At 41.5% G+C, this 24,054-nt stretch overlaps 2 protein-coding genes across 3 annotated transcripts; both read left to right on the plus strand.

Annotated features, from left to right (window-relative positions):
• Window positions 1-9,151: 9,151 nt before the first annotated feature.
• Window positions 9,152-12,745, plus strand: hoxd4a (homeobox D4a). The gene is made up of 2 exons (XM_085766024.1): window positions 9,152-10,604; window positions 11,084-12,745. Exons 1-2 carry the CDS (start codon window positions 10,190-10,192, stop codon window positions 11,380-11,382), a joined length of 714 nt encoding a protein of 237 aa, XP_085622150.1. The 5' UTR covers window positions 9,152-10,189; the 3' UTR covers window positions 11,383-12,745.
• A 1,922-nt stretch (window positions 12,746-14,667) lies between these two features.
• Window positions 14,668-23,720, plus strand: hoxd3a (homeobox D3a). Of its 2 annotated transcripts, none has more exons than XM_085766016.1 (4): window positions 14,668-15,249; window positions 19,288-19,347; window positions 21,121-21,691; window positions 21,909-23,720. In XM_085766016.1, exons 3-4 carry the CDS (start codon window positions 21,223-21,225, stop codon window positions 22,658-22,660), a joined length of 1,221 nt encoding a protein of 406 aa, XP_085622142.1. In that variant the 5' UTR covers window positions 14,668-15,249; window positions 19,288-19,347; window positions 21,121-21,222; the 3' UTR covers window positions 22,661-23,720. The 2 variants fall into 2 exon arrangements, with proteins under 2 accessions (XP_085622142.1, XP_085622143.1); XM_085766017.1 differs by lacking the exon at window positions 14,668-15,249 and adding an exon at window positions 17,022-17,350.
• The last annotated feature ends 334 nt before the right edge of the window (window positions 23,721-24,054 follow it).

Consider the following 24,054-nt stretch of genomic DNA (forward strand, 5'->3'; position numbering starts at 1 on the left):
GCTGTGAAACTGAGCTGCAGCGTTACTGATTGGGAACACAATCCCAATCTCTCTCACTAATGTTGGAGGCTTTTCTGGAGCAGCGTTAAACAGTGTGCTGTATTAAATAGATCACGGAGAGGAAATGTGTGTATTGCGTGTGTGTGAGAGAGAGAGACAATATGTCGATATGAGCACGAGGGAGCAGTTTCTTAGGTATATTCATAAAGCCATAGTGTGTGTGTGTGCGTGTGTGTGTGTGAATAAAATGCATATTTATAGTTTTTAATATTTAGTTGGGTTAAATATTGTTTCAGTCTGTCAACCTATGTAGTTGCTTAGCATGTTTTTTCTTTGGTTGTTTTTTTCCCCTATTGTTTGTATTAAAAACATATTTATAAGAATTCCGCCTTGTTGTTTTTTTAATCAGATAAACCAAATGCTGCTGTAATTCATCAGTGTATTCAAGTGGGTCTAGTATTATAGTCTTTTATTAGTTGTGAGAAAACATTGTATGATCACATCTATTATGAAAACTTAAAAATCCAACAGACCCGTTGTCATGTCTTTAATCCACCTCAAATGATTAAATAAGATGATCAGTTAAGTTTTGATCTGAATTTTAACCTACAACCAAACCAACACTGACTCTGGATCATTTCAGGTTAGTGACGCAGTTTGACGTACGGCACGTTCAAATGCAGCAGCCGCAGCAGCACTGAGTCTCTACGGGCAAATGATTTGAGATGGATGTGACACACAAGCGTTGGAACGTGAACGCAACATAGAGGCCCGCGTGTATATGAAATATGTGTAATCATAAAGGAGCTGCACAGCCTCCAGTCAGAGGATGTGCAGCTCAGGAACATTTAATACAGTCACGATGACTGAAGTGTGAAGCTGCGGTGTAAAAAAAAACATCTGATCTGATCTTATCTCTCCTCTGTTTCTATTCCGACTCTATTCCAAATATAGTCTCCGTAGTAGCCAATCCAAATCCAAAAGGGGGTTTAAAAAAAGAAGAAAAGAAAGAAAGAAAAAAACGCATGAGGGTTAACTACCAGCAATCAGGCAACACTGAAAATACAATTAGAGCTCTGTGATGAAAGGAAACCATAACATTTGAACCTAAGTAGATTATGTCACATTACCATAACCCACAGGCTACTTCCCTGTCAGCCACCTCCCCTTTTATGCACATGTCAACTTTTTCATCTCCTTTAAATTCACTTTTTAAAACCAAAAATAATAACAATAATACAAAAAAGCAATTCAATGATATTTTATTGATATCCCCATCTAAAAACAAGCCTATATACACGCAACAGCTAATTTAAAATACATTCAACTGAAATAGTATGAGAGAAAGCTGATGTGGTTTATATTCTCAAACTGGACATCGTCTTAGTTTTGCAGTGTTGCAGCAGCCCACAACAACCACCTCTGTCTGGGATTAAACCGCACCTCACCAAAACAACCCCCACCCCGGCCGACCCCAGTGCTGCCAAGGTCTAGTTTCCTCTCTCATCACACCAAGGGAATTCATTCATTTCATTATGAAACCATGGCTCACTTTAATATTTTTTAAAAATCCACATAAGGGTAAAAATTGTATTAAAATGTTCCTATTTTCTCTTATTTGATTTCTATACTCTATAAAGCCAATAAAGGTGGAAACAAATATCTTCATGTTCATACACTAGAGCTCACACCGTTCCTCCAGTGCAACGTGGCGGCTCTGTTTCCATGTGTGACCTCCAATAAAAGGCGGTAACATCATGTTAGAGGAATGAGCAGACAAATAGTCCCGTATCTCCGCACCGAAACTAAACCCATGTTAATCCAGATTTTTTCCTCTCCCAATAAAAGGACCTTATCCTAACAGATTACACCGGACTATACGGTTACAGTGCTGTCATAGTTGTGTAATGCAACAAATTCTGATGTCTTGCATTACACACACACACACATACACACACAGAAAGAGAGAGAGAGAGAGTAGAGAAAGCTCTCAGACTATAAGACAGGAAACCAGAGACAGAGCCATAGCCTGACCATAAATCGCACCGTGCTGACTCTGGCATGCCACCAGATGAACAAGAATGAAATGAAAGAAATTCCTTTTTTTTTTTCTTTTTTTTTTTTGCTGCAGAAATATTCACACAGACGGGACAGACAGTGTTTAGCCTTTAAATCTCAAGGGTCAAAAACCGTGGAGAAAAAACGCACAACTTGTGTGCCATAATTCATCTTTTCCCTTCATATTTGTGAGATGCAGCAGCTCCAGAGGCCTGTGGGAGCGGACTACGGCCTGTGACGGTGTGTTCACCCACAGCTGCGTGTCCATTTAAAACATCCTGTCCGTCCGGAACAATAACCTCCTCTGTCACAGCGTTAGACCCACTTGGTGGAGGGTAAACTTGTATTTTCATTCCCCCATTTGCTCACATGTCAGTATCACTTATAGGGAAACTGTTTTTTTTTAATTATTTTTATTATCATCATGTGACGTTATGTGAACAGCTGGTGCTCAGGCCGCTCACTGAAAAACAAAACAAAACAAATCAAAAAATGAAGAAAATATAAAATCTGGACAAAAATATAAAATCTATTTCATGCAAAAAGCGCCTTAAATAATTTCGACTGACTTTTTTTTGTAAGTCTAAAAGCAGGCTGCCTTTCATTAAGAGTAAAATAAAATCATGCTTTTCCTGTTAAAAGCGGATTCGTTTTATAAAATTCGCAATTTCTTCTCCCCCAAAAATGCGGCTTATACTGACGCATATTCATTTACAGGCCACAGTGTGAACTTGTGTTTTGCGACTGAAGGTTGTTGAGTAACAGAAAGAAAACAGGAGGGAAACCCTCCTTTTTTTCTTTTTTTCTTTTGCAGGGGAGGACATGGAGAGGGGGCTTCTGCTATTATGCGCAAAGATGGGGAGAATTGCTGCAGTCGAAATTCCTTTTTGTGAGAGGACAATTTACAACTTGGTAATAGACCTTTTTATGTGCCTCCATCGCCTGTCATTGGATGCCACTGGTCATGTGTGAGAGGCAAACGTCTTCATGGCTCTTTTCCTGATTTCCCAGGCGATTTTTCTCCCCCACTGCATTCTGCGTCTATGGTGCTCAAACCGATGCGCCACGGTCAAAAAAAAAAGAGAAAAGTCTTCAATTCGATTCATAAACGACTGATCAGCTCTTCTATCTGCAGCTCTGCTCCTTCTCCTGGATGACAAGAGGAGCGCTTTTCAACTTTGTCACTGTCTGACCTCCTCATGCAGCAAACACAGCAGCTCCGGCTCCTTTTTGCAGCTTTATCTCAAATGCACCGTTCAGGTAAACAGCACAGAACAGTGACCATGGATTACCTCACGGCTCTAGGTAAGATTTCTCTGCCATAACAGCTTCTTCTTTTTTTTAAATTTACGCTTAAAGTGTGTCTGCACGTGAAGCCTGACAGCTTCCTGTTTCATTAGTCATGTAAATGAGCTGAAGGGTAACAGCTCTCAGGTAATGTGGTGGTTTCACATGTTTGAAGGTGCGTCGGGATAAATAGTTTTATTACATGACATGTAATGTCGCTGCTTCTGTGCTGCAAGAATCTAATGGATGTGTTTTTTAAGGAGCAATGGACGGATTATCAGATGCCTCTGGGAAATGTATTCATTCTGGCTCAGGATCATTCTGCAGAAGTGTAGCTTGTGTTTGAAGCCTCTGCTGATGGTGTCTGACGAGTCTGTGTGGTGTTTTGACGCAGATAACTGCGGCCACTAATTTCAACAAGCTCCTGTTGTAAATGAACATTTGGCTCTTTTTGTTTTTAAATAACCATGCCAAAGCAGACATGCTGTTCGTTTCCCCTTCGCCTGCTCATGGAGCCACATTTCTTGTTGTCTATTTTTATTTTATTGTATTTGCTCCTTGAAATTCTGCATTGATCTGAAGAATATTTGCGCACATTAGCTCAAAAATGCTGCACAGTAAATAGACACAGAGCAAAGTCTGCTTTTAGGTGTATTCCACATATGCAAAAGCCCTGGCAGAAGAGGCTCAGTTTTCATAGCTGTGCTGTTCAGCTGCCTAGAGATGGGGCCAACTGAACAAAGACAGTATTTCACTGTTGGCTGACAGGCAGCTGCGAAAGTATTTACAGCCTCACTGCAATGCGGCAAAATGGACCCTGGAAAGACACAAGGCACAGGCAGAAATCTGCGAAAATTAGACAGCGGGCTTCCATTTGACTACATGCACACAACAGCCTCTGTCATTTTCTGCATGTTGTGTTAAATGTAATAAAGTAGAACAGCGTCTGACCGCAGGCCTCTGCGCACTTTGAACAGATAGCAGTTTCCATGAATGGATGTGGTTTCCCCTTTTCACCCTGATTCAAATCCCCTCTGAGATCTATTCTAGTCCTACATGAGCCTCCTCTGGGCTACTGGCTGTGACTGTGAGAGATTGTGTTAACATGTTTCTTCACATGGACATATTTAAAACCTAAAAGACGTTTTTTTCCCCCTAAAAATAAATGTTAATGTTTGTATATACATTTTATTCGTTTCCCACTCAGATAAACTGATTAATTCATTGGTTATTTTTTCTTATCACCACCATCACAGCACGAACAAACGGTTTATTATGAAGTTTATGTGTGTAATGATGAGGAATAACACCAGCACTGCAGAGATGGGCACCTACAGGCATTGGTATTCACTAACACGTCTGATAAGTCTTATTGAATTTCATAAACCTTGGAGGACAGCTTTTTAAAGGCTCGGGGATTCTTCTTATTATCAACAATCGTATATTTATTTCTATCCAATTATCAAAAATAAACATAAATCTTGCTGTCCCATCAGCCCACCGGCTCTGTTAAACTTATTCAACTGTGCAGATGTTGAAATCAACTATTTAGCATTTTAAAAATTGCTTTTTCTTCTTTCATTTTGATCATATGTATCAACAGTTTGATGAAATATTAGATTTCCTGAAATCACTTGTTTGGATAATAGACATTTCTTACAGTGGGAACAGTGGGATAAGGCGTTGAAGCTCCAGCAGAAGGCGCTGTTGCCCAACACTCAGTCCCTCTGCTGCCCTTCAGCAGCCTTCCAGCGGCGGCTTCTCGAGCGCTGTGATTGGCTGAGACACGGGGTCACGTGACGCGTTCCAATTTTTCTTTTCTTTTCTTTTTTTTTTTGAAAAGTGGGGTTTTTTAGGATTAAATGCAGCCTCTGATCCTCTGGTGCAGCTGCAGGGCACTTCACAGTTTGTTATCAGTCGCTGTGCTTATTATTTATTATTATGTATCTGCCTTTGGTGCCGTGCAGTTCCCACAGAGTGCGTCACACCGCCGCAGCACAGAGGCAGACAGATGTTTGTGAATGAATGTACAGTGGTTACTTTGTCATCAGGCAGCAGCACTTGAGTTAAAGATGGTGCACTGCACAGAGTGACAGCTGATGTTAGGGACTCTTGAGTCTGACACCTTCTCCTTATGATGAAGAGGATGTCAGAGATGTTGACGTCACAGGAAACTGAGCAACAGGTGAAATTATTACGCATTTAGATATAAAAATGCATCAAATGAAAAAATAGGAATAGCTCATCACGTGAGTGCTGCTGTTTCTTAAACACCCAGAAGGCCTTGCGGTGGCGTTTACCTTCAAATCATCTCCAGATTATTATTTTTTTATTTTACGAGGACATGCATGTAAAAAGTGACAAGCCTCTGATTTATCATAACCTGCTCCGCTGTGGCAGCCACCCAGACCTCAGTATCATCACGCTCCTCTCCTGTTTGGACAGGAAAGAAGGAGAGAGGAGGAGGAGGAGGAGCGAGAGCGCGCGCTCTGCTCTGCTCTCTGGGATTGGTCCGGAAGAGTGAATGACATCAGTCTTATTGTGGCAGGTTCACTGGGGAGAGAAATGTATATTAGAGCGATTCAATGACGCATATGTGATGATATTAGTGATGTTGTTGACACTTTAGAAATGTCAGACTGTCAGTAAACTCACCACCAGGCCTGGGCTATGCAATAATGGAGATTATTCAGTTTGAAGAATATTATCAGATCATATGCAATGAGATTATTGGTCTATATTAATATATAGCCTATTGATAATCAGAGATCAAACAGAGTACCAGTTTTTTTTGTTTTTTTTTAACCACTGCAAAAGTGTTGGTAAATGTTAAATATTATAAATAATACAATGTCGAAATGAAAATAAAAAGTATAAAAATCCATCCCTGCCCTTCTGTTCCCTTTTCTGTAACGACTTTCTGAGCCACAGCCTCTCAGCTTCCTCGTTTCTACGACTTTTCCTCAGTGCACATCAGTGTAATCGGCCTTATTGAGTAAGTGCAACTTTGAGGGTTATTTATGGGCCTGCGCGCTGTTGTGAATGGCTGCGAGGAAACACGTGACGCCATTAAAGTTTGTTTTATGGCCTGAGACTTGACAAGCCAAAATATAATTCTCATTGTGTATTAGTAAGAGCGTCCAGATGGGTTGGAATAGAGCTTCAATTGGCAGGGAGCTGCAGCCCGGGCCAGGCTTCTCCTCCAGCATGGATGCGTTTGTTGTGCGGTGCGCCATGTGTTGCGGGCTCCGTGGTAAGGCTCTGTTTTTATCCTTATGCTCGTGGATATGGGCGTGTGATGTCATAGACGTAAGTGCTGCAACGGGACTGTGCTGCTGTTTCCTGCCTCTAAAAAGCTGCAACAGTGCGCGCTCAGGACAAACACACACACACACACACAGAGAGAGCCTGGTTATACTGAGCTGCTGTCTGTGGGGAAACTGTGGTGAATCCTGTGATCAGTGTGAGCGTCGGTTCTGGGGGTTTGAACCCTTTTTAACACTCAGTCGATGCTTTCTGTGGATGCTGTTGTTCAAACTGTTGCTGTGGTTGGTTTATCTTTTTTTTTTTTTTACTTTGTTCCATTTTATTTGCTGGTGGGCGGACAAATCAACCTGTTGTCAGCAGGCTCAGCTGGTTGGATGATTTTTGGTGAATTATCGTTATAACGTCTTTAACCAGTTCAAATCTTTTGCTCAATTACGTTTTAATTTATTATAATTTCTATTCGTTCCTGCTTCACTTTTAATCTCATTGAAAATAACAACCCACAAATACAGTGAAGTTACAACAATACAATTCTGTTTATTATTATCATTATCATTTTAATTTTTAGTTTTCACATTACGCGGCTGCTGCTGACTTCACTCCAGGCCTAATGCATTTCTATTACAGGCCTTAAATGACGATCTACGCCAGTCAGCGTTATAGATCCAGTCTAATCATTTAAATGGATTATTTAGTAATTTAAAGTTTAATTTTAACCTCACCTCTCATTATTGTGTCTCTAAAAAATAAAATAAAAAACATATAAATGAAGCTCCATAATCTTCCCTGAAAATGAGATAAACTAGGCCCCACGCTTCGTGACGCTCCCAAACAGTCAGAAGAGGCTGTTTTTAGTAGAAAGTGGTTTCGAGCTGAAGCTCTTTAGTCCTTTAGACCTTTGATTTAACTGGAGCTGCCAGGAAACGCTGACTTTATCGTTCCTTTGTTACGGATCTCGGCTTTGACCCGTCTGAAGGACCAGCAGCGCAAGGTGAAAGACAGGTCAGGCTGTCTAACTAATATTGAAATGTGAAGTGCAAGAGCGAATTTTTCTTTAGCTTGGTCTGAAACGAATAACTTTTCTGCTTTGGTAGGAATTGAAAAGTGAACAGTCAGAGCAGAGATGGTCTCTTCTTGATCTGCTCTAAAAAAACAAAAAAACAAAACAAAAGAACAAAACAAAAAATGCAACAGAAAAGTATCAAATCGACTTTTCACTGTTTGCTTCCTGGTTTATCCTCCCGAGGCCTGTGCGTCAAAATACAACTTCAACTTCTTACAATTCAACTTCACATGTAGTTCAGTATGACAACGTAACAAAAAAACAAAACAAAAAAACAGCTTCACGCGTCATCCACTAAATAATCAACTTGTAAAACTCTTTCAGTTTTATTCTTATTAAAGAAGGGAACATAACTTATTCAAACCTTATTCAAACTTTTCCATTAGTCATGTTTGTGTCACACAAATTAAATTAATTCAAATCAGGTTTTACAATTTCATTCATTTAATCTGACTCAAAGCGCCTGTAAGGGTTTAATCTTGTTACAACATCTTACTCTCTTGTGATTTTGATTGATAAACATATTTGGATAAACTTAGCTCATTAAATTATTGATTTGTGGCTTTTGAAAAAAATATTTTTTGTCTGGTTTGGGTTCAGCTGGAATATATGAAGCCTTTGTGGAGGGTATTTCAGGAGGAGTTGCAGGGGCCGACATGGTGCTTTGGTTAATGGCTGACGAGGAATTGGTAAACTTTTGCACCCATTGAGCTGTCAGCAGCAGCTGAAATAATTGAAGTTTTTTGATAAGTTTCTAAATGATTTGCTTTGACCTCTGTGGCCTCTGGCCTCATCTTTTGGCCGCTGGTGATAAGCGCCGCTGTATTAGCCTGCTATCTGCTGATGCGTTCATGGACGCTCATCCTTGGCTTGGATTTTTGAACTGGAAACTGATTTTAAAATCTTAAAATGACTTTTGTTTCCCTCTTGGTGTGAACTTGGACTATGTGCTGATCTGCGTATAGAAACCTCCGTTTGACCTGAGTGTCGCTCCTTCACTGTCTTATCTTGTCGTTTTAACAGCTGGAAATGACAGTAATGCTTCGCCTGCAGGCCTCCACCTCTCCTCTCAGAGAGTGACGTGACTGTTGAAGCTGCTGTGACCAGTTTAGATCCAAAACAAACAACACAAGAAGCACATAAAAGAAAAGCTAAAGGAGAAGTTGACAGTGAATAAAAATGGCACTCATGTTAATCCAATCAGTGGGGGTTTTTTACCATCTGGTTGCGATGCGAGCCTCTGATTTCCTCATGTAACCTTGATTCTGTGGTGGCTTTGTTTTGTATGTGTTTACCCTGGCTGCACTTTGTTAATGTAGTTTGGCTAGAGTCATGGAGTGGCTGTGTGGGCCTTGTCGCTTCCCGTCGTCTATATATACCCTGTAGAACCGAATTTGTGTGATGAAACCACAGTCACAGATTCGATTCTAGGGGAGTATATGGTCGATGAAAAAACTTCGATTTATTGACTTTAATCAGGACAGGGTTTATAGATGTGCGGTCACAGTCTGCAGGGACAGTTAGAGTAGTAACTAATGCTGCTGCTTTATGAATGAGAGCACATCTGACAGTTCAGAAGAAGAGGAGGAGGAGGAGGAAGAGTTGAGGGGTGTGTTGGCACTCCACAGGATTAAATCAGGAAATTTGATATACAGAAATGTTGCACATGAAAATAAACATAATTAGGAAGGAGACTGGGTTTGTGTTTAGCTCAGTGTGCTGGAATGAGGTGGATTTGGGATTAAAAAAGAAAAAGAGAAAGAAACGAACCCTGAGTGGAGTCCAGCTGTAGCTTTTTTCTCTCCTGTGGGTCGTTTGTGCTTCTACATTATTGATTCCCAGAGGCTGAGGCTGCTGCTGCTGCTGCTCCTGCTCCTCCTGGCCAATAGGCTCCTCAGACACTTCTTTCAAAGGGGATGGGAGCAGATGAAGTGATGAGATTGGTGTAACTTTTGGATGACCCCTTCCTGACAAAGACACTGTCCATCAATTGTCCCCATGTCATTATCCGCTGCTTTTATGCCAAGGGGCTTTTTGTACCTTTTGTTGGTTTCTCTGTTCAACACAAAGCCTCCAAGTTACACTTTAGAAACTGATACATTTCTATATATATATGTGGATAAAACAACGCAATATAAACAAATATGTCTATTTTTTATTCATGTGTCATACATTTATAGTAAAATATTGAAGTAAAGTATCACATGTCACATTTTCTTTGTATTTTTCCTTTTTTCTCTCTTTTTTTCTACATGTGCACACAGATGTCTTTACTCAATATTATTTGTTTTGGGGTTTTTTTTCCATCCGGGTGTAATTTAGTTTCACTTTAAGTTAGATAAAAATTGCCCTTAGTTGTATGTTTACTCGTGTGTGGACCAGCGTCACCTCCATTGGCCGATCTGGTCACATGGTTCGCTAACTTTATTCAGTTGACACCAAGTAGGAGGGCTTTATGGAGGGAGGAAAAAAGACAACTCGAGAAAAATTAGTATTTTCTACCTTCAGAAATTAATGGCCATGAGTTCGTATATGGTGAACTCTAAGTATGTGGACCCGAAATTTCCTCCGTGCGAGGAATATTCCCAGAATAACTATATACCTGATCAGGGCACGGGCTACTACAGTCCATCGCAGGACACAGACTTTCAGCATCCAGGGATCTACCCACGGCCAAACTACACGGAGCAGCCCTTCAGCTGCAACACTGTGCAGGACTCCACAGTGCAGCCACGGGGTCATGTGCACGAGAGATCCGGCCACTCGAGCCCCTTTAGCGCACAGACTGAGCAGCACGAGGGGCCCCCGGTCCAAATGCCCGGACCTCGGACTTGTGGACAGCAGCAAAACACAAAGAGCCAAAATGGGATACAAGCCAAGCAGCCTGCAGTAGTTTACCCCTGGATGAAGAAAGTCCACGTTACTACTGGTAAGATTTCCTTCTTCTTCCTCTTCTGGATCAGCTGAGACCTGCCTGCACTTTAGAAAATCATTCAGTGTAATATTTATGGGAGTCTTTGAAAGGCCTCGCCAATTACACAAGTCATAAATTTTTATAGCTCAGGAAATAGGCCGCTAGGTGAGCGCCTGAAAGCTCCTGAAACACATATTGACCGCTTCGTAATGGCGCTTAAATCTGCCGCAAATCTGCACAAATTCACTTAAAATCACTCGTTATTTCCTTGTCTTAAAGTTTGAGCGCCCCGGGTCCAGAGAGCGAGGGAGAGGAGAGAGAGAGAGGGAGGGAGAGAGGGGGGAGAGAGGCTATACTCTTGTATTGTTTTTGCCTGCATGCTACACTGGCCACATTTGGTGACTTTTTTCTTTCTTTTTCTTCTTGTTGTTGTTTTTATTCCCCCCCAAAACCACCACCACCACCACCACCACCACCACCATCCAACACAACAGTGAACCCAGATTACACCGGACCTGAGCCCAAACGGTCCAGAACAGCTTACACCCGGCAGCAGGTCCTGGAGCTGGAGAAGGAGTTTCATTTTAACAGGTATCTGACCAGGCGGCGGCGGATCGAGATCGCTCACACTCTGTGTCTCTCCGAGAGGCAGATCAAAATCTGGTTTCAGAACAGACGGATGAAATGGAAGAAAGACCACAAACTGCCCAACACCAAGGGCAGATCCGCACCAGCCTCCAGCCATCTGCAGAGCATCCAGAAGGATAACCAGACTGATATCACAGCGTTATAAGACAGAGAGGAGGGGGTCGAGGCTTTATAGGAAATAACTGTACATAAAAGAGACAAAGGTTGCATCTGACTTTTGCATGGACTGATGTCGTTTTTAGCCATCTTTTTATTTTCATTATTATTATTATTTTTTTTAATTTAACAAAAAAAGAAAAGAAAAAGACCCTAGCAGTGTTGACTCAAGACTGAGTCACAAAATCAATCAGTCTTTGTTACTCAGAGGTTTTTTTTTTCTTTTGCAAGTTGAGCCTCTTCCTGTTTAAAATTTCCTCAGAGACACAAAACATCGAAAGTTTTCATTTTCAACATTTTTTTTTATTATTTTTATTTTTTTATTTTATTTTTTTCTGGACGTTTTTTTTCTCGGCTGGGGGACATTTAATGAACAACCTCGGCTGATTTCATGGATTTTCTTTTTTTCTTTTTCAAACAAAAGTGTCTCACGTGGATTCACGCTGGTTGAAACATCTTTAATCGCAGAACAGGGAAGTTCAAAATTCCACATACACAAAAAGTTTATTTCAGTCTGAAAACTTCACAATAAAACGCACAATAAATATATATGAATAAATAAATATATATATAAAGGCCTATATACTTGAAGCAAACGTAATTTGCATAGAGGCACGCCAAAACACAAGTCAAACCTTACTGCAAAAAACAAACAAAGAAAAAAGAAAACACGCCCGCTCAACGTTGAACATTGAATATTGAATATTTCAGTCCCACGTTTCTTTGTGACTTGTATGTTTTTAACTTATTTTGTACAATAAAGCTTTGAAAATGTTCTTAGCCCTAAATATTATTCCCCCTCCAAAAAGCAAGACATTCCTGTGTGCGTACTATTCTGAGTGCCCTTATAAATCTCTCCTGACATCTTTGTAAACAGTGTACATTTTCAGAGGCTCTCTCACGCCATTTGAAAAGTCCTTCATGAAAAGATCATTTGTTTTTCCCTTGCATGGCATCGAATTCGATATTGGATGTTTCTCATCGGAAAGAATCAAAAATCCAGGATATTTAGGATTTATATTTGTTCTTTTTTTTATTATCTTGATATGATTTGTACGTCTTTATTTATTTGTTTCAAAAGAAAGAGAAGCGAGCCCTTGTACATGTTCCTATAGCACACAACCGATTTTTAATTAATTAAAAGTATTCGTTGAAGTTGAATTATTCTAAAATATGTTGGAACTATTTGTGCATTATTAGCATGGCTTTATGCAAAGTTTTTTAGTCTTAGTTGATGTGGGAATCTTATAGTTTTTCATTTGCAGCAGGCTGACCGAGGGGGGGCTTTCACCTCACGTTTTAAGACAGAGATTTTTTTTTGTTTAGTTTTATACCGTCATTGTCTTCGGACACACACACTAAAACAAAAGCAAAAAAAAAGAAGAAGAAAAAAAAAGAAGCCCAGAAGCTCCGGCCAGTCTTCTTCTGTGAAGTCTTCTCCATGAGGGAGTTGAAAAGGTATTTCAGCCGAAGGTCGACAAAGCAGCAGCGGCAGGTTCATCCAGGGGACACGTTTCAGCCGCGAGGACTGACCCCAGACCCCCCTGACCCGCCGGACAGGCTGCATTTTCTCTCCCAGGCTGCTCTGCGCTCCTCCGCCTTGTGTTTGGAGGCTTCTCCACAAAGCTCAAAGAATTCAAAGTAAGAGTCAGTGCGTGAATTCCACCTTTTCTTTCCTTTCTTTCCTCCTTCTCTCTTTTATTTTAAACCCCCCTCCACGTTTTTTAACAGTATTTATATCAGGCGCAGCCCCCAGGAGGTTCTGATCTGTGCGTGTGTCTCCTCATGTCAATATGCAGTCTTTTTGTTTTATTTTTGTACATGCTTTCTACCTTGTATTGTGCATTGAGATGTGAGAAGTATATTGGAAAAAAATAAAGATTTCTACTGTTTATTGCATTTAAATGTTTGCAAGATCGCAACTTTGTCGCGATATATTTTTTAATTCCTTACTCGAGAAAAATAAATAAATCTGAGGAAATGTATATTCTCTGACCCCCTGAGACTCTTATGTTGTCTCAGATTTCTCCTTTGCATTTTATTCTAAAGGTGATGTTTGGTTCATTCGCGTTTGCGCCTTTTATCAAAGGGTCAGTTTTGTTGAGAAAACAGTTGTGGTGACAGGAATGTGGAGCCATATGGACTTGTAGCTGTCTTCTCCAAAACATACACAAACGCACCAAATGTGCGCGTGCACTCTCTCCTCCAGTCTGCAAGTTAGAAACATAAATATCTAATTTTATCTTAGACATGAATGGATCTGTAGTTTATGTGTAAAAATGTGATGAAGAAATCAATTTTTACTCCGCCGTGTCTTCATTTGCGCTCGTTAGCTCTTCTTTATCTAAAGCGGCGCGTGCACTGCGCAAAAAACCCCCATCCCCGCTTCATGTAAAATGCTCTGAGCCTGTTAGTTAGTGGATGTGGTGTTTTTTTTTCTTCTTCTGAAGGTGATTCCGTCTCATGAAAAGAACCTTTAGATTTCAGCAAAACTTTGGCTTCACTCTTTACAGTAAATGAATCTCCACATGACTTTTGTTTGTTGTAAAACAGGAACCCTGATGTTCAGTGGCCTCGTAAAACTTGTTCAGAGCTGCTTCTCCTGCACCAAAACCGCATTTCCCTGAGCCGTTTAAACAAATAAGCACACATAGTACATAAATACTAACCATATAATCGCTAATGTGACCCCCCCACCACCATACACCCCCCTTGTGTTTCACGAGTTATGCCTTTATTGGAGATGACCCACTGCAACACTGACCTTCCACCCTCCACACTGCAGGATCAGCTCTAATCCAAACACAAGTGGCCATAAACAGACATGTGAGGGGACAGTCAGCAGTCACACACACTCAGCGGTGTTTCCATCCCCAGTGACCACTGTCTGTGTGATCATCCCCATTGACCACACGCCACGCGGGCCCATATGGACGTGGCCGGGCGCTTATATGCTGATATTGTGTTTGTATATTTGTATATATATGTTGAGAGAGAAAGACAGAGAGGGAAAGAGAGTTGTATATGTATATATAAATTCATTGCTTATGGCTTCAGAGCGAAGCTGAGACAGAGTGATGCTACCAATCCACCATCCTGCCATAAATGATCTGCACATAGATGCTGAAGAGAGGGAGGGAGGGGAGGGAGAGGGGGGGGGGTTGGGGGAGTGGGTAGGGTGCGATGAGGTGTGTGTGTGGTGGTGGTGATGGGGGTGGAGGGTGGGGAGGGGGGCAACTAACCTACCTACTATATATTAGCCTACTAGTCTTCAAAGGAAACTCGTAAGTTCTGTTCATTTATTATTAAAGAGCCATTTAATATAAAGCCTTTCAGTCCTGATATTAACATTCATTGAAAATAAATAGATGATAACAGAGCTTCCAGCAGCAGTTATCAGGTCAGAGCAGCCTACTACAACGTGCAGTGTGTAGCCACACTGACCTACATGTCTGAACAGCAATAAATGGGAGCCAAAGGCAGTGCCATTTTCAATGACACTGCACCCAGTGCAGGAATACAACGTCGTTGCTCTCCATCCGGCCATATTTGATTTCCAGCTGGTTTCGCAGAAGCCTCTCCGAGCCAGACAACCCCCTAAGATATATTAAAGTGCGCTGTCTGCATTCAGAGATATAATCCAGAGACTATACCACTCCGCTCTCTATTCTCGACCACGTGATTGTCTAAATAATTAATGCAGCACGTCCCCCTAGAAACACGGCGTCGTCATTAATCGCAAGGACTCTATCAGACTTGAAAACTGAAGAGATCCCCCAAGAAAATAATATCCGATACCCGGCGCAACCGTAAGCCCCGCACTTTAGCAACACAACCCGAACCGATGGATGCTTGGGTAGGTAAATATTTCAGCATTTTTCACTGTTGCCCGACTTGGTAAATGACGATATCAAATGTCGTGATATTTGATAAATTGCTCCCTTTGATGTGTGATGTTGTGCTCTGAGCAGAATTGTGGCTGTAGTCGCTGTGTGCATGATTGTTTTTTTTCACTCTCTTTCCATATAAATTATGTTAGAAATGCTAGAATTTTTATTTCATTTTGGAGTTTGCTGTTTTTACGCATAGATCCTGAAAGGGACTGATGGGATAGATCGTAAAGAGGAAAGGACAGTGACGTGTATTTATGGATGCTCACTCTGAATAAATGCTCTTTCGGACACATAGCTGAGTGTGGCCAATCAGGGCCCATTCATTCTTTATTCACAGGCTAAGTCAGATTTTGGAGCAGTTTAGCCCACAATAAAACAAGCTTTTAAAAATTTTTATTTTCTATTTTATTTTTGTGCGTAAAAGGCAGTATTGGAATTACACAGTGCTGCTTAGAAATCATCTTGATTGAATGCCGAGCTTTTCAGAATAAGAGAAAATAACAGGTTGTTTATCTTCTTTGCTTTTTCCCTCCTGCTGTGGAGATCAGTTCATTTCTGCTGTTTTTTTTATTATTATTATCGCCAGAGAAGATGATCTCACTTTGATTTCTTAGAGGTAGTGGAAGTTTGGCCATGGCTGACAGCTCTACCTCCTTGTAAATCATTCTCAGTAATTCCTGAAAGGGTGCGAGGCTGTTGGGGGGCCGGGCGAAAACTGTAAATCTTTCACTTTTATTACCCTCTGAACATATGCTGCGACGCTACCAGTCCTGCATTCCCTCTTCTTCTTTTCCTGCTCCCATTCACCGCTGAAGCATCCGACGCTCTCTGCGGCTCCAAATCCCCCTCGCCTCTCCTCACCCGCTTCTATCAGAGTATTTATCTATAAATCTGTGCTTTTTTATTATTATTTATTTTTATTTTATTCTATGAACTGAGGTTAGAAACGATGCAGGGGAAGAATTGGCTCTCACTCTTTGTGTTTCACCAGAGTGTGAAGTCAGACACAACAAACAAAAGATCATAATGTGGTTTATTTGAATACAATCCAGCCCCAGCTGGACGATGAAGAGGAAGAAAAAAACAAGAAACCCACGTGCAGTTTATTTCATAAATCATTTTGAAAATGCACATCCCACCTCTTTGCAGTAATTGGGCGCCTAAACAGAAAGTAGTCTGGTATTATTAAACAATATCAGACCTAGAAATACGTGCATGTGTTGTGTTATAGGGCCGTTTTATTTTATATCATTGTGAAATTCCCTATAGTTTCTATATTTGTGTAGAAATTAAGTCAAATTTTTCCAAAAAAGGATGCAAATGTCAAAGCTGCAGCAGCACCTAAAATACACAGATCATTGAATTTTTACGCAAACACACTGCACTAACATGCTGCAACTGCACTGCAACAATACACAATAAGCCAATCTCTATTGTTGTTATTATTATTAGTGGCCAAACCAGAGCAAATCTACTGTCTGTGTTTTGTAAGCACAGGGATGAGAGTGTATAAAAGAGGAGGTGGGAAAACATGGGGAATATGCAGAGGGACATTTTCACACAGTTGAGGAGGAAATAAACGCCACCCTTTATCAAAATGGATTGGTGAGGTAAGACTCGGTTGAAGAAGAGAACAATCACGTGAACAAATATGCTTGTATCTTCAAGCAGCGCCTTTATTTGTCACCATAAAGCGTCCGAAACGACCCCCCCTCCACCTACTCCCCCAAAAAAATCCTAATGTTATAGCTCCAAGTGCGCACAGGCCTATCCGTTTCTGAATTCCTGTATATTTCAATGTGTGATTGATTGCCAGGGATTTTTTTTTTCTGGAATAAGGATACCTTGTTCGCTTTTTATTGGTAGCTGAATGCGAGTCCTTCCATTCTTTCGGGAATACTGTCTCCACTGGTGTATGGAAATGTCTGAAAAACAGCAAGATCAGGTTTAGGACAGCATTGTCTACAGACAAAGGGGGTGAAGGATTTATTCTAGAGACTGCGTTGGAAAGGAGCTGAGACTGAGAGAGAGGGGAAGGCTGCTTTATGATGAATTGATTCGCAGGTAAGCAGCGACTGCGAGGCAGAAAGCAACCTTTAACCACGGGTTAATATAATGCAAGGAAATATAGATATGATTTATTCCGTTCAAGGAGGTGATGCTCGTTAATGTCGCTCTCACCGGCAACCGTGGCGGAGATATGGAGTCCAGCGCGATGCCTCTTCAAAAAAAAAAAAGCAGATTCAGATGTGTATTTATTTCTCAAATATTATCGACACATTGAGCGCGAGCTGCTGCTTTTCAGCTGATTTCACGTTTCGCTGAGAGAGAAGCTCAGCTGCTTCTTTGGAGGAGGAGGAGGAAGAAGAAGAAGAAGTAGCTGAGGAACTTTTTTTTTTCTTTTTCACTCTTGGATCGTAAATCACATTAATTTGTTGTCTTATCGTCACAGTGGCGTTTGCTGGTGATTTATGTGGCTTCAACTGTACGGCTTTGTTAACCTGCAACGTTATATTAAACATGAATTCATATTGGAGGTTTTAAGGGATTATACCGGGCTGCAGAGCCAGCGAGGACAAAGGCAAATACTTTCTATTTTCCTGCTATTTGGGAGACGTCATGTGTTGAACTTGTGTTTGGTTTATTGTGATGTTTAATCTCTCTGTGTTGTTTATATAGTAGGAAACAGCAGGCCTGAGTCGCTAAGACAATAAAAGCTTATTTATAAGTCAAGTATTCCTATTTGGTAAATAGATTTTTTATAGTTTGGCGATGCTTTAAGATTCAATTCATTCATTCTTTTTTATGTAGAATCAGTGACTTGAGTATTTTTTGGTGCAGAATGGATTTACGCATTTTACCAGCATGCATCCCATAACTTCTCCAAGAATAAGAAATCCATCCGTGCATTATACCAAAGCGACATCGAGCCATTAGCTGCTATTATTTCCTGGATGTAACTAATATTTCTGCAGCAATAGCAGCCCGCCTCCTCAGGGCTGTTTAACTTGAAATATTAGTGAACTTTGAATGGATAAGTAGAGATAATAACACTCCACACTGACTCCGGCCCATTGTGTGCAGTAAACTTACCGTAACAACGCGTAGGCGAAAAACACTGCTGTTTGAAAAGAGGACCATGTCTGCTACTAGCAGCCCCAGTGTGTCCCCCACCCCACCACCACCACCACCACAAAAAGAAAAACAGCACTGGAGGCGCAGATTTAACAAAATAATCCTCATCCAAAAGGTTTTTCACTTCAACTCTCCATCATCATCATCATCATTATATTTTTCAAAGCAATTATCTCCAGATGCAGGCGGGACACGGCAGCGCTGGTTCTCACGCTCACAGGGAAAAACAAAACAAACAAATAAATAAAATAAATAAATAAAAAACAATCAACAGAAAATTAATTTTCCGATGTTTCATTTCGTCGGCAGAGCTTCCTCTCTATCCTCTCCTCTGATGTGGAGAGCTGCTTTTGAATTTAGTCGAGACTTGGCTCTTCACTTGAAGCCAAACTGCTCGTTGTTCATTAAACTTAGTCTTAATGCTGAATGACCCGAGGGTCAGCTAAAAAAGCTTATGACTGCTAAATGTTTGGCCTGGCTCTTTGTATAAAAAAGTGCACATGTAAGACTTTTCACTCACTGGCAACTGACAGCAGTGAGTTGGAAAAAAAAATATATAGCTACATTCATATTTTTGTTCTCAGTTTTTCACTTTGGCTAAAAGAAACAGACCAAACTTACTTTTTACTTGAGCTGTTATAAGTAAATTCCTGTTATTATTATTATTATTTTTTTATTTATTTTATTGTTATTGCATATATGTATTAGTGTGGATATAATTGGGTCTGATATTCATCTTTATTTTGGGGGGTATGTAACAACATCTCATTTAAGGCCCATACACTGTTGACATTTTTAAAAAGAGATAAAAGAAAAAAAAAACAGTAATGAGAAGACATTTTTATTTAATCTTATTTCCCTTTCAGGTCGAGGTGAGAGCAGTGATGAATGCGTGAGGGAAATAAAAGAGATCTGCACAGATTTCGGTGAGTAACACTCCTTTAATGAAGGCAACAGACAACACAGCCAACTGCTAACCAGGTGAAAGGGTGATTAGTTATTAGGCTGCATATTAGCGCTCTCAGAGTTTCACAGTGAGGCTTAAATCACGTAAACAGACATGAGGGATGACTTTAACTTAACCTGGACGTGTAATTATTTACGCAGACCACAGTGCCATTTAAATACGTGCCTCCCTTTTTTTTTTCGTTTGGAACACACTCACCCGCATAAAGTGAAACCTAGGAAGTAAATGTTGCTTTTTTTTCCATTGATGAAAAGAAAGAAAAGTCAAATAATTCCTTAAAAAGAAGAAAAAGAAAAATGTACATGCAAAATACAAAAAGTAAAATGTGGAAGAATTTCACCGCCTTATCCCAAGATTTCCACATTTTACGCACAGATGCGCCTTCGCCAATCTTCCCCTCTTTAAAGCAGCTCAGTGTTTTTACCTCGGCGTTTGGCTGCAGGACTTCACGCTCACAGCCTGAATGGAGGCATCATTTATAAACCGGCTCCCTGTGTATTGCTGGGAGAAGCCGCCGAGTATGAAATTCTTTCCCTTGCCTTCCTCCTACGCTTAGTTTTACACTTCTGAGGGCTCAGAGTCTTGAGGAGTGTTTTGCTTTTCATTCCTCTCTGAGGCCGTTTACAACCATAACATTTGCGGTCATAAATTTTGCCGCGGTCCACACTGACAGGTGCAATTGTTATGCACGGCGCAGGCTGCACCTCCTCAAGCCACCAACATACAGTAGTAGTAGTAGTAGTTGTTGTATTAGTAGTAGTGGTGATACAAGCAGTATATGGCTTTTGCCATATTTTAGTTTGGCTACGTAGTTAAATTACTGACTGTCAGCTGCTATGTAAGAAACACTGCGATATATGGCTTTTTTTAATCCTCCACTGATCCTGAATCAGTGAATTAAAGTTGAGATATGAATGAATGAATGAATGAATGAATGAATGAATGAATGAATGAGTGGGACAGAGAAGGGAAAGTGAGCAACCAGACAAAATATATGGGTCGAGGCTAATGAAATATCATATTTACCTCCCACCCCCACCCACCCAATCTCTCTCTGTCTCTCTCTGTCTCTCTGTCTCTCTCTCTCTCTCTCTCTCTCACGCACACACACACACACACACACACACACACACACACACACACACACACACACACACACACACACAGAGAGAGAGAGAGCTATCACCTACATCCCTCTGATGCTAACATAACATAAATAACAAACAGTGGAGAGCTCCAGTATTTAGCCTCTCGGATGCGTAATCATGTGATCCAACAGCGTGTGCATGCGCGCGGCCTTGGTGGGCTATATATTACTGCTACAGGGAACAATGCATGACGGGCTTTGTCAGACCTTGTGATTAGTGAAAAGGGTATTGTGTGTGAGTGTGTGTGTGAGTGTCAAACGCTGATTCAGCTTATTTCTGAGGGACTCCTAAAGCCTCCCAGAGGGTCACTCTGGGTTTTTTCTTGGTGCAAGTTAAACTTTAACTGTTTTGTGCCAGAAATGAGTGAGACGCACGCGGGCTCGGCTCTGTCGCTGTGGTGATGTATCACTCTCTCACAGACAGCTGGTGATTCACACTTTAATAGCTGCTGTAGTTTATATAGAAGACATGAAGCTCAGATATCTAACAGTGACTGGGGGGGAATAGAAAGTGTGTGCATGTATAATGAGTTAAGGCCGTGTCCATGAGTGTCCACATGAGTCTGATGTATTTTGTCTTTATAGGTCACAGACTGGAGCGACGGTGGGAAACATCAATCACGTGAATAAACACCACCCATGCCATTGGATAGAGCAGCTCTGGCTTATTGGCTTTGAATCCACAAAATGCAGAAAGCAACATACTACGATAACTCTGGACTTTTTGGAAGCTACAGCTACCCCAAACCCGACTCCTACAACTATGGCCCCGCTCATCAGTCCTACCCAACGCCCAACATCGAGAATGACTACCAGGGCTCAGTGTGTCCCATCCAGACCTCTGCTGTCCGGCCACCGGCCCTCAAAGACAGTGACCTGAACGGAGACTGCATGAGGCAAAGTGGCAGTCAGAGCAGCAACGGTAGCAGCAGCAGCAGCAGCCAAGCTACAAGTGTTGCGGAGCAGCAGCAGGCGCCTCCGCTGTCCGCATCCTCCCCCAGCTCCAACAACACTCCTGCATCCCAGAAAAAGAAGTCCCCGTCCGGCGGCAGCGCCTCCAGCTCCTCCACGCCGGTCCTCACCAAGCAGATCTTCCCCTGGATGAAGGAGACCCGGCAGAACGCCAAGCAGAAGGGCAACAACTGCACCACCTCAGGTATGGATAGACGACACCATGATGGAGAAGTGTGTGTGTATGGGAGGTGCGGGGTGGAGTGGGGGAGTGGGAGGAGTGAACAGGTGACATGGCCTTATTGTGCTTCCAGCTTATGACCTATTATGATGATGCTGATGATGATTATTAATATGGCTGAGCAGAGGCTAAGACGCACATGTGCTGTTTTTCTTTCTTTCTTTTCTTTTTCTTTTTGCAGGTGGCGAGGTGAGTGATGAGAAGAGCCCACCGGGACCGGCCTCCAAACGGGTCAGAACTGCTTACACCAGCGCGCAACTTGTGGAGCTGGAGAAGGAGTTTCACTTTAACCGCTATCTCTGCCGCCCCCGGAGAGTGGAGATGGCGAATCTGTTGAATCTCACCGAGCGCCAAATAAAGATCTGGTTTCAAAACAGGAGGATGAAATACAAAAAGGACCAGAAGGCTAAAGGGCTCGCACACTCTCCCCTGGGACACTCCCCGGATAGAAGCCCGCCGCTGAGTGGCCCAAATCACATTGGATACTCTGGCCAGCTCCAAAACGTGAACAGCCTCAGCTATGACGCGCCCTCGCCCCCGTCCTTCGCCAAACCACAGCAAAACATGTACGGTTTGGCGGCGTACACGGCGCCCTTGGGCGGCTGCATCCCGCAACAGAAGAGGTACCCGGGCTCCGAGTACGAACACCACGGCATGCAGAGCAACGGCAGCTTTGCCAACGCCAATTTGCAAGGCAGCCCCGTTTACGTGGGTGGGAATTTTGTTGATTCCATGCCAGCCTCGGGCCCCATGTTCAACCTCGGCCATCTTCCCCACCCCTCATCCACCAGTGTGGACTACAGCTGTGCCGCTCAGATCCCAGGAAACCACCACCATGGACCCTGTGATCCCCATCCCACATACACAGACCTCACCTCTCACCAAGCGTCTCAGGGAAGGATTCAGGAAGCGCCTAAACTCACGCATTTGTAATATGTGGTTTCTGTGCGTGTGTGTTGTGTATGTGGGTGTGCGCGCGCGCGCGCGCGCGTGTGCGCAGGTTATGAATGTGTGTTTGTTTGTATGTGTGTGTGTGTGTGTGTGTGTGTGTGTGTGTGTGTGTGTGTGTGCCAAAATTACGTTGCGCTCTTTTTATTACCTCACTAGTCTAATAACTACACTCCAAGCGAGTCGTGTGTATTATTACAGTATTATTGATATTACTATTAATGCTATTGTGTAATAATTTTTCTAAATAATACAGCTTTGTCCATTTCTCTTGAATGTTTGGGGATGCGCAGAGGCAGACTAGCCTGTTAGTCAGTTGTTGCTTTTTTGTTTTGTTTGTTTTTGTTTCTTGTTTTTTATTTTTTTTTTATTTCTCAAGTGCAATGCGCAATGTTTTTGACTGAATATTTCATGCCGTTACTTGAAGGTAAGTCTTGTAGATCACGAAAAGTAGAAGCTCATCTTTAGAGAGAAAGACTTTTTTAGGGGAATATTTCGTCTGTTTGTCAGGATCTCTCATTTTCCTCACGGGCATCGTATTTATTTATTCTTATTATTATGCTGCATAATCGTTTGTACTAGCATATAGCCTATTTATTATTTAATTATACTTTTGTATTGCACATTATTTATCGTTTCAATGCGAGTATTTATACGTGTGGGACTAATTTGTAAGATTGGACAGATCAGTGCACTTGGAAGTGTTGGTAAAACAGGGTTTCAGAAAATGCTATGACTCGCAGTGTATTGTTGAAAAGAGCATTTCTAATTGTAAAGCTGGGATAAATGGGGCATTTATAGTGTATAAACACCACTATATGTCCATGGTTAATCTTGTGTCAAACCTTAAGCAAAACGTAGACTATCGACGTATCAAATATTATACACACCAGCATGTCATTTTGTGTAGTCCATTGCTATTTTTTATTTGTCTTCCATTGTTATTCCATTCAGTTGGATATCCATAAATTTATGAAACCCTAATGATATTGAAATGTTATATTTTATTGTGTTTAACATTTTGTAAATAAAGTGCTCAAACTTGTCTTTTTTTATTGCCTTTTGTTTATTTTTATTTTTTTTTGTAAAATGCCCTGCAGCAGGAAGCACGTGACCATCCACTGCTTTCTGATCACTTTAATTCCTCATTCAGTGAAACTGTCAGGTAACAGTATATAGCAAAGGAGGCGTATTGACTCGCAGCTCTACTGTACAGTCCAAACAGGGGGGAGCCAATCGATAATTAGACACCATGATATCTAAAACTCATCAGACGGCTTGTGCTTCCAATGCAAAGTGCATTTCAGCGGAATAAAAGGCTCTGGAGGTTATTGATGTTTTATTGCTATGAGGGAAGTGAGTCTATGGAGCTTATTGCA

This window comes from Trachurus japonicus, chromosome 21, assembly GCF_045865225.1.
Source record: "Trachurus japonicus isolate A0001 chromosome 21, Traja_1.0".
Lineage (NCBI taxonomy): Eukaryota > Metazoa > Chordata > Actinopteri > Carangiformes > Carangidae > Trachurus > Trachurus japonicus.